This window comes from Salvelinus fontinalis, chromosome 18 (genome assembly GCF_029448725.1).
Source record: "Salvelinus fontinalis isolate EN_2023a chromosome 18, ASM2944872v1, whole genome shotgun sequence".
Classification (NCBI taxonomy): domain Eukaryota; kingdom Metazoa; phylum Chordata; class Actinopteri; order Salmoniformes; family Salmonidae; genus Salvelinus; species Salvelinus fontinalis.
The window spans coordinates 27155201-27165801 of NC_074682.1; the positions used below are offsets into that span (position 1 = coordinate 27155201).

The window sequence follows — 10601 nt, forward strand, 5'->3', positions numbered from 1 at the left end:
GGCGGTGCTCGGCGGTCGTCGTCTCCGTCCTACTAGCCGCCACCGATCCCTTTTTCGTTTGTCTGTTTGTTTTGTCTTATTAGTTTCACCTGTGTTTCTGTTGTTTGGTTTAATGAGCTTCCCTATTTTTAGTAGGTAGACCCGCCCTTGTTTTGTGCGGGATTGTCTTTATGTTACGTGTGTGCGTTTTAGGTAGAGGTGGATTTAATTTCTTAAACTTGGCACCCTGTGTTTTTTGGGTTGTCACGTTGTTGTCCGCACCCTGTATTGTTGGGCTTGTCATTTTGTGTGCCGAAGTAAAGAGCACTTTTCCCCAGTGGAACTCTCTGCGTCTGATTCCTTCACCCACCTAGTCCCGCGTGACAACCATTCATCTTTTCATTGATCCTGACTAGTCCCTGATGATGAAAAACATCCCCACAGCATGATGCTGCCACCACTATGCTTCACCATAAGGATAGTGTCAGGTTTCCTCCAGATGTGATGCTTGGCATTCAGCCAAATAGTGTAATCTTGGTTTCATCAGACCAGAGAATCTTGTTTCTCCTGGTCTGAGTCCTTTAGGTGCCTTTTGGCAAACTCCAAATGGGCTGTCATGTGCCTTTTACTGTGAAGTGGCTTCCGACTGGCAACTCTACCATAATGGCCTGATTGGTGGAGTGCTGCAGAGATACTTCTCCTTCGGGAAGGTTCTCCCACCTCCACAGAGGAATTCTGTCAGCGTGACCATCGGGTTCTTGGTCACCTCCCTGACCAAGGCCCTTCTTCCCCATTGCTCAGTTTGGCGGGGCGGCCAGCTCTAGGAAGAGTCTTATTAATGGTTCCAAACTTCTTCCATTTAAGAATGATTGAGGCCATTGTGTTCTTGGGGACCTTCAATGCTCAAGACATTTTTTGGTACCCTTCCCCAGATCTGTGCCTCGACACAATCCTGTCTTGGAGCTCTACGGACAATTCCTTCGACCTCATGGACTGGTTTTTCTCTGACTTGTACTGTCAACTGTGGGAACTTATATAGACAGGTGTGTGCCTTTTCAAATCATGTCCAATCAATTGAATTTACCACAGGTGGACTCCAATCAAGTATTAGAAACATCTCAAGGATGATCAATGTAAATAGAATGTACCTGAGCTCAATTTCGAGGCTCATAGCAAAGGGTCTGAATACTTATGTAAATAAGGTATTTCTGCCAACATTTCTAAAAACCATTTTTTTCACTTTGTCATTATGTGGTATTGTGTGTAGATTGATGAGTGAAAAAATTATTTAATACATTTTAGAATATGGCCGTAATATATCAAAATGTGGAACAAGGGAAATGGTCTTGATAATGCTAATGACTCATCAATCAATGTTCTGTCTCTCTCTCAATTTCTCTCTCACCTTGAAGTCAGCGACAGGCTGCATGGGTCGAGCGTGGATCAGTAATTCGTACTTGCCCAGTCGGCGTTTCAGCAGCTCCTCATAGGTCAGTTCAAAGGTCACCTTACTGAGCGCGGCCACAGTCACAGACGTCTTAAACTCCTCAAGGGTCCTCCCCACAGAACTGAGGAGACATATAGAGACAGTTTAGCACACACCAACACGCACATACTGTAGACACTAGACAGAGACGCACAGAGGGGTCCCCCTCGGTAGCAGAGAGAAAAATCTGTAGTTTTAAAGTTAATTTCGTTAAATTCTACGCATTTTTGCCATTGATCTTAGAGAACATTTTGCAGTTTTAAAGCAAATTGTCTGCAAACATTTTGTTGTGTGGCTAAGAGAAGATGTTGCTGTTTTAAAATGAATTTCCTGCAATTCTACACATTTTTACGATGTTGAGAGAATATTTCATTATATTTAGGCAAATTAGCTGGCGAACGCATTGATCCTGCTTTGTAGTATACCAGGATATAGTGGTAAAAAGATAGATGGGAAAACTCTGATTGCCGGTCACAGTGAAAAAGTAAGACTCCCTATACTTGCAATGCATTTTTTCTCAAAAGGTGGGTAAACTGTGTTTACTTGCATTTACCCTCCACTATACCACTGACCCCTATTGGTAATTGAGTGACTGTTAGTGACTTACATAATAGGAAAACTGTTGATGCACACCAAATTTTGAAATTGAACCTTGTGTCGTCTACTACTCTAACGCTCAACAGTAGGTTGAGACCATGACTGAGTTCCACAAACAAGTGGCCACTTATGTCCCTTATTGGCTAGGATCGGCCCTGCAGACACCCACACACACACCTGACTATGCCAGCGCTTTGGCCACGAGACACTGCCTGAGTGTACTGCTGCTGAGCCTCCTCCTTCTGTTTCACAACCCCATCGTACGTCTGCCCCTCAATGGTCCTGAGGAAGAGACAGTATATATGCAAACATTTGTGTAAGCTATATGTAAGACAGTAGAGATATCTGCTCAGGCTCAATAGGGATACATTCATGTAGACCCACATTTTGAATTTACTGATGAAGGCCGTCTTGGGAATTTTGACATGGAATTCTATTTCCTGTAACTGGTTGATCCGATTGGCCACACGACTGGTGATAATAGTGGTCGCATAGCGACTGGTCACTGTGGAGTTGATGTGAAAGCTGTAGATGTCCCAGTCCCTGTTCTATAAAGGATCAGGAAACACCATCAGCACTGTTAACTGTCAGACAACATTTGAACACAGATGTAGACTTTTTTTGCACACACAGTGTTAGCAGTGCAATTTCTCAAATTAAATGCTTAAATACTCAATTGAAATTCCAATTTAGCATTTGTCAATACCCATTCCAAATTACATTTAATGATTGGGATGCACAAATTATTAATGCAATTTAGCATTTAAGAGTTGCATTTTAAAATTAGCAATGATAACCCTCCATATTACTGTGGCATGCTGTGGCATGACTTGCTCAGAAAACAAGACTGCCTCTGTATACACACTCACTCAAGTCACACACACACACACACGCGCGAGCGCCCACACACACATAAGCAATCGCAACACTTACAAATAAATAATAACTAGTAGAACTCAAGATTAGTACATCTGAAACCTGATTGGGCTCGGACTGGTTACACCTACTTGTTTGTTTGACTGCATTCTAGACTCATGCACTCTCGAAAGAGAAAAAGGTGTTGACCAGTCGGTCTTTCACCCCAGACGTGATATGATAACATGTTGCTGTTTGTCTAGCTAGGAGACATGGTGCACTCTATCTATTTTGGGCTGATAGGACGGTTTAGGGAAACAGCAACCAGGACAACAGTAGACTTGTCTAAGTCTAACACAGTATAGCTCAATCTAACCCCTAAAACTTGAGGGGATCTTGAGCTCTCCAACCTTGTGCTCTCTGCACATCCAATACTGTAGTCAAAAGACACATCTGAACTTATGTAACCCCACAAAAACACACAGTCAATCACATGCATGCTAATCAACACAACAAAACACAATATCATCGCTGACAGAGTGCCCTCCCCCTTGTGACCCTGTGTCCTGTGCGTGACCCTACTGTACCTTATTGGTCATTGCTGTGGTAACGCAGGCCAGCAGCAGTCCAAGAAGGCCGACTCGTACTGTGACTCCCTCCATCATGACCTCAGCAGAAATGAAGCACCACAAAACACACACAGCCTTTTAAAGAGGAGCACAGTATGCTATTGGCCAGCAACCAGAGAGCAGGGGCGTCATTTCAGCTAACCTAGGGTATGGCAAAGTGATTAAGGGAAGTTAGAGGTAGTTTTGCAAGCCAATGCTAAGTAGCGTTAGCGCAATGACTGTAAGTCTATGGGTATCTTCATTGTGCTAACGCTAAATAGCAATGGCTTGCAAAACTACCTCTAACTTTCTTCACACTGGACATAGAGAAATAAAAATTATATTCACAAGTTAATCTGACTCTGTGGAAGTAGATAAAGGGCCTCATTGCCAAAATCCCAAAGTACAGTGCATTCGGAAATTATTCAGACCGCTTCCCCTTTTCCACATTTTGTTACATTGCAGTCTTATTCTAAAATGTACTCAATTAATTGTTTTTCTCATCAATCTACACACAACACTCCCTAATGACAAAGCGAAAACATGTTTTTATTTTTATTTTTGCTAATATATAAAATAAAATAACATGAATAACTTATGTACATAAGTATTCAGACCCTTTGCTATGAGGCTCGAAATTGAGCTCAGGTGCATCCTGTTTCCATTGATCATCCTTGAGATGTTTCTACAACTTGATTGGAGTCCACCTGTGGTAAAATGAATTGATTGGACATGATTTGAAAAGGCACACACCTGTCTATATAAGTTCCCACAGTTGACAGTTCATGTCAGAGCAAAAACCAGTCCACGAGGTCGAAGGAATTGTCTGTAGCGCTCCGAGATAGCATTGTGTCAAAGCACAGACCTGGGGAAGGGTACCAAAAAAATTCAGCAGCATTGAAGGTCCCCAAGAATACAGTGGCCTCCATTCTTCTTAAATGGAAGAAGTTTGAAACCACCAAGACTCTTCCTAGAGCTGGCACCCCCTGTCTAAACTGAGCAATCGGGGGAGAAGGGCCTTGGTCAGGCAGGTGACCAAGAACCCGATGGTCATGCTGACAGAGCTCCAGAGTTCCTCTGTGGAGATGGTAGAACCTTCCAGAAGGACAACTATTTCTAAAAACCTGTTTTGCTTTGTCATTATGGGGTATTGTGTGTAGATTGATGAAGGAAAAAAAAGATTTAATCAATTTTAGAATAAGGCTGTAATGTAACAACTGTGGAAAAAGTCGAGGGGTCTGAATACTTTCCAAATGCACTGTATCTTTCTAAGACGTGGGAGGGAAGGGGTAATCAACTACAATGGTTCCTCCTTTAAAAGTTCCAACCTTTTTTGTACCGTTATTTTACCAGATAAGTTGACTGAGAACACGCTCTCATTTACAGCAACGACCTGAGGAATAGTTACAGGGGAGAGGAGAGGGATGAATGAACAGCGGGACTTAGAGGTATACAGCATCACGGCTTCATTGCTCCAGACCACTACAAGGGGGAGTTAGAGCACTCATTATGCATTTGGGTCCCAAGGTTTATACATGACCAATCATATTGATTGGTTCCAATGACGAATTTTGACGCGAGCCACCCTTGCCTTGTGGCGTTCCTCAACAAAGATGGCTGACAAAACATTACTGTGGAACCAGATGTAAGTTTTTATAACGTCATAACGAGTCAAGCAAAAAATTTACAATTGAGAGGAATATGTTAGTTAATGTAGATGTAACCGATGTGAAATGGCTAGCTAGTTAGCGGTGGTGCGCGCTAATAGCGTGCGCTAATAGCGTTTCAATCGGTGACGTCACTCGCTTTGAGACCTTGAAGTAGTGGTTCCCCTTGCTCTTCAAGAGCCGCGGCCTTTGTGGAGCGATGGGTAACGATGCTTCATGGGTGACTGTTGTTGATGTGTGCAGAGGGTCCCTCGTTCACGCCCGGGTCGGGGCGAGGGGACGGACTAAAGTTATACTGTTACATAGAGACAAACGTTTTGGCATATTTTTTTGTCATAAAGTTAATTTACGAAAATCGCTATTTCCCAAGTTAACTGACTAGCTAACATTAGCCAGATAGCTAGTGTTAGGAGAATGAATTTGTAATTTGTGTTGCTTAATGTTTTAGGGACTCCTGAGAAAACCAGCAAACAAGGCTGTCATCTTGTGAAACAGTGGATGTAAAGAATCTAGCTAGTTAAAGCATTTACTGCAAATTGAATGTACAATTGGGTAAGCTTGCCTTGCAATGCAGCTGAAGTAACATAGCTAACTATTTACTTGCTTATTGTGTAGTGGAGGATAACAAAAATAACTATGCCTATGGATGTGTAGCTAGCTACAGTATGTAGCTGATCTGTGTATGGACCCTAAAACGTTTGGTATGAATATTAGTTCAGAACATATCTATAAACCTCAGCTATTATAGTTGTTGTATTAACTTCAAGTCTGAATAGCATTAATGAAGCCTATGGATAGGGTAGAATATAATAACTTTATTGTGCCAAGGATGCAAGTCCTATACACATATACTGAAGTTATTACCACGCATGAGATCCCCACATTGTAGCCTGTACATTGAACACATTCACTGATCATATACTCTTCCTTGGCAAATAAATGAGCGGTTCAGGTATGAATCTCTGAGACATTCTTTTTCAGTCATATCAAACTCCGTTATTTGAATGATGTTATGTCTGCATGTATGTATTACAATTATACACTTCAACAGTGTTTACCACTCCTGCTCCTGGGACATCAATGATTACACATTGTAACTATGCAATAGACTAGAAACATGATTGACTTGAAATTCATATATACAGAACAAAAACCTATGCATATCTAACTCCCTTCATCTACATTAATCTGAGGACACAAGATAGTATTACAATGATATACTTAATTTCAACCAGTGGAGAATGTGAAACGCTTTATTGAAAGAAGTTCATTATCCAGGTTTTATAAATACATAAATACATAATAATTATAATAATTGTAATATTATAAATACAAGTTCAATCTGTACTTCAATGCACATATGGTGTGCATTATAAAACGAGGAAGAAAGACGAGGTGGGGAGAGAGGTGTAGAAGACAGAAAGAGAAAAAGGTAAGAACGGGCAGGCAGCATATGATTCATGAATTACAGTGATATCCTAAAATTCTCTCCGTTCATCACAATTGCGGTGTTTCCTAACCAGCCTTGGGCCCCCAGTTGGCTCGAAGGTTATCTTAAGAGTGGGTGGGGTGGCGATGACGGGATTGGCTTCCTCTCTCACGTCAAAAAATACCTGCAGACGAGAGAGCATGACTAGCCTTGTTTTTGTATTCTAACACGGTCAGTCATCTTAAATCAGGAGGTGAGATGCAAAACTGACCTTGGAACATTAACTCTGGGACTACTACATCTCTGTCTGTATTTCAATGTAAAGCATCTCTTTAATAATACTTCCTGTTGACCCGACCAAGTGACATCTCACCTATGATCATGCTGTGCCCTCTGTCAGCCAGTTCAGATGCGGGAGGGGTTCACCAAAACAGCTGATATAACCTAGAGGATTTAGGGAGAAGGGGGAGAGGGATGAAGTGAAGAGAGAAGAGGGACGTATTGTGTGTGTGTGGTGTCCACACTAAGTGGCTACAGCGTACTTTATGCTGAAAACAGACATGAGGACAAACAATAGAAGATCATTTCAATAGCAGACACCTATCGGAGTGTACCTGAAACATTTAAATATAGAGGGCTATGTGTCTCACCACTTGGTTATTGCAAGGCTAACCCCCAGAGAAATCATGACTTGGCAGCAACAGATAGTCCAGTGAAAATGGCTGTGTTTATGTGGTGTAAATCTGAAAATTAGCAGCTGACATCTTAAGTTTTTTTTAAATGAATGCATGTGAGACAGGTTCCATAAACAACAAGACAGGCAGAAAATGAGAAAAAGAACACAGAACAGTTTACTTCTGGTTATGGACACTTTTGCCAGCAATACAGCTTCCACAGCCTGTTCCTCGGACAGGGAACATCTGGCAATATCTACATTTTCCACCCCTTGGTCAGCTCGCTCTCTGAAAGTAAAGAAAACAGCTTATTTTTTGTGGATATAAAAACAATAACTGAGATATGACCGTTCAAAATAAAGCAGCAGATGTCATTTTTAGGATATGCCAATAAAGCCCAGTGCTGCTTACCTGAGATGCCATCTTTGTAGGTGTCCGCTTTGACTTCCTTGGTGTCAGAAAAAAGTTGCTTTCAGAACAATTCTTTTTGATTGAAAATTAAAAAGGTTTTGCTCGACAAAAAGACACAAATGTACCTTCATAGCATATAACAATTTGCCTGTGAATAACCACACCTTCATACAAACGTGCTACTGTATTCAGAATTCTTGACGCACAACCGAAGATGCTGCCATATCCTGCCAGCACGCCCACAAGCGAGCCAACTCAGGAGCAGAATGATGACACGTGGAAGAGGAAAAGGAATGAGATGGGAACAGCAATTTGTTGCAAGTTGGGTAGGGCTAATAGCTGAACAATAGACTATTCAACCTTTACTAAAGAATAGTCTAATAGCCGAGCTAGGTGTGAAAAAAACCCTCCTATCACAGACCAGATTTGCCCTAATGACCAAGGGGTAGCTTGCTACTCAATGTAATAAAGTAATAACTTTTCAAATAAGTTACTTTGCACATGTTGGCTAACAATTTGTTAGCTCCGCTGTCCTTAAGAACCACATAGCATATTATTACAGCAGAATGTGCCGGTATGTTAGCTAGCTACCTAACGTCAGTAGTTATACATCTAACTACCCAACATTTATGGTCTTGATTATTCTCGTCATTCTTATCTAAATGGTATAGTCGTTGTGCTTTCTCAATGGACATTTGGGTGCTTCGTAAATTCGTGGTATTGTAAACACATCATGGCCGCTGTGTGTGCTTGTTTCCATACTTAATTTTTTTTTACAGCTTTGGCAGTGCTACTGACTGACTGTAGTGGTGGCGCTTGGCTTGTGGATACAAATTCACACAACATTCTAGAATATAATTTTGTTATTAAAAAGCTTATTTGACGCAGACCATTTTTTTACACACAAAGACCCAAATGGCGTTCCATAGAAAATGGAGGTGAGGAAACAACTGAAAGTAGGATTACTGATCACCAAATGACCAAGGCTTCAGGAACAGGCCCAGGTAGCCTACAAAACCAAGGTTAAATAAGTGAAGGGAGACATCACAACCACTAAAGTTCTGACCGACCTCAGTAAAAACATCTGGTAGAATGACACCATTCCTGATGACTGGTTGAAAGGCCTCAGTGATAATTCCCCCCAAAAGGCGCTCTCAAGAACTGTGATAACTGGCGAGGAATTAACTTACTATTCATAGCAAGCAAGGTTTTCCTCAATGCACTCAGGCAAGAGCAGGAAGGATTCTGGAAAGGAAGAGGATGTATGGACCAGGTATTTGCACTGTGAAACATTATAGAACCATGCTTACAGTGGAACACGCCCCTTTTTATCAATTTTGTTGACTTCAAGAAAGGCTTTTAATTGTGTACATAGAAACACCCGATGCAAAACAGTGAGCTCCTATGGGCTTCCATCGAAGATCATTACACTCTTAGAAAAAAAGGTTTCAAAAGAGTTATTCGGCTTTCCCTATAGGAGAACCCTTTTTGGTTGCATGTAGAACATTTTCTACAGAGGGTTCTACATGGAACCAAAAAGGTTTCCAACGGGAACCAACAGGGTTCTACCTGGAACCAAAAATGGTTCTTAAATGGGTTATCCTATGGAAACAGCTGAAGAACCCTTTTAGGTTCTAGATAGCATATTGTTTTCTAAGAGTACAATCATAGGACAATTATATGAACACTTTGAATGCTGGGTCTTTATAGGTAATACCATCTCTGCATTGAGACAAAAGGTGCATCATCTCTCCTATCCTCTTCCTCCTTGCCACTGAATCATAACCCAAACCACATCCCATAAACCCAGAGGCATCCAGTGGGCCCTGTTCACCCAGCTGGAAGACTTGGACTTTGCAGATGACCTCGCTGTTCTCTCCACCAACCACTCCAGCCTACAGGGGGAAGAAAACAACAGTCTTAACTTTGCTAGGCAGACTGGTCTCAACTCAGGTGATGTAGATCAACACCACCACCCCAGTTGTTCACATTCACATTTAAAAATGTTTCATTTAGAAGACGCTCTTATCCAGAGTGACGTACAGTTAGTGCATTCACCTTCAGATAGCTGGGTAGGAAAACCACTTACACTTTTCCTCAATGAAGTAGCTATCAGCAAAGTCCGAGTGTCACGCCCTGACCTTAGTTATCTATGTTTTCTTTATTATTTTGGTTAGGTCAGGGTGTTACGAGGGTGGGTATGCTTGTTTTGTATTGTCTAGGGGTTTTGTAAGTCTAGGCATATGTAGGTTTATGGTGGCCTGAATTGGTTCCCAATCAGAGGGAGCTGTTTATCGTTGTCTCTGATTGGGGATCATATTTAGGTTGCCATTTTCCCTTTTGGTTTTGTGGGTTCTTATTCTATGTTTAGTTGCCTGTCTGTACTATCCATATGAGCTTCACGGTTCGTTTTGTTATTTTGTTCGTTTTGTTCAGTGTTCGTTCTATAAATAAAGAAGAATGTACGCTTATCACGCTGCGCCTTGGTCTCCTCCCTACGACACCGAGCTTCAAAGTGTGTGTTTTGGGGAGGGGGGAGGATGGGGGAGGGGTTTCAAGTGCAATTGTGTTTAAGGAAAATGTTATTATTATTCATTTTTGAAGGGGAGTTGAGGTGAGGAGGGGGATTACTTGAGATATTCTCTTTGAAGAAGAAAGGTTTCAGGTGCTTTCAGAAGATAGGCAGGGACTCTTACTGTATGTCCTAGCTTCAGGGGAAGTTGGTTCCACCACTGGTGTAACGGCTGTCGTCGGTGGAAGAAGGTGAGGACCAAGGTGCAGCGTGGTAAGTGTTCATGATGTTTAATAATCATCAAAACAGAACACTGAATAACAAAATAACAAAGAAACAACCGAAACAGTTCTGTCTGGTGCAGACACACAAAGACTGAAAAT

The 10601-nt window shown here is 41.7% G+C and overlaps 1 protein-coding gene across 1 annotated transcript in view; it reads right to left on the reverse strand.

Annotated features, from left to right (window-relative positions):
• The window catches only part of LOC129815237 (inter-alpha-trypsin inhibitor heavy chain H3-like), a 47080-nt gene extending 43467 nt beyond the window's left edge, over positions 1 to 3613 (reverse strand). Inside the window, exons 1-4 of the mRNA XM_055868848.1 lie at positions 3505 to 3613; positions 2447 to 2610; positions 2240 to 2344; positions 1385 to 1547 (exon numbers count right to left, since the gene is read on the reverse strand). Of these exons, the coding sequence (XP_055724823.1) occupies positions 1385 to 1547; positions 2240 to 2344; positions 2447 to 2610; positions 3505 to 3582 (510 nt within the window). The 5' untranslated portion in view covers positions 3583 to 3613. The remainder of the gene's footprint in view (positions 1 to 1384; positions 1548 to 2239; positions 2345 to 2446; positions 2611 to 3504) is intronic.
• Between the last annotated feature and the right edge of the window lie 6988 nt (positions 3614 to 10601).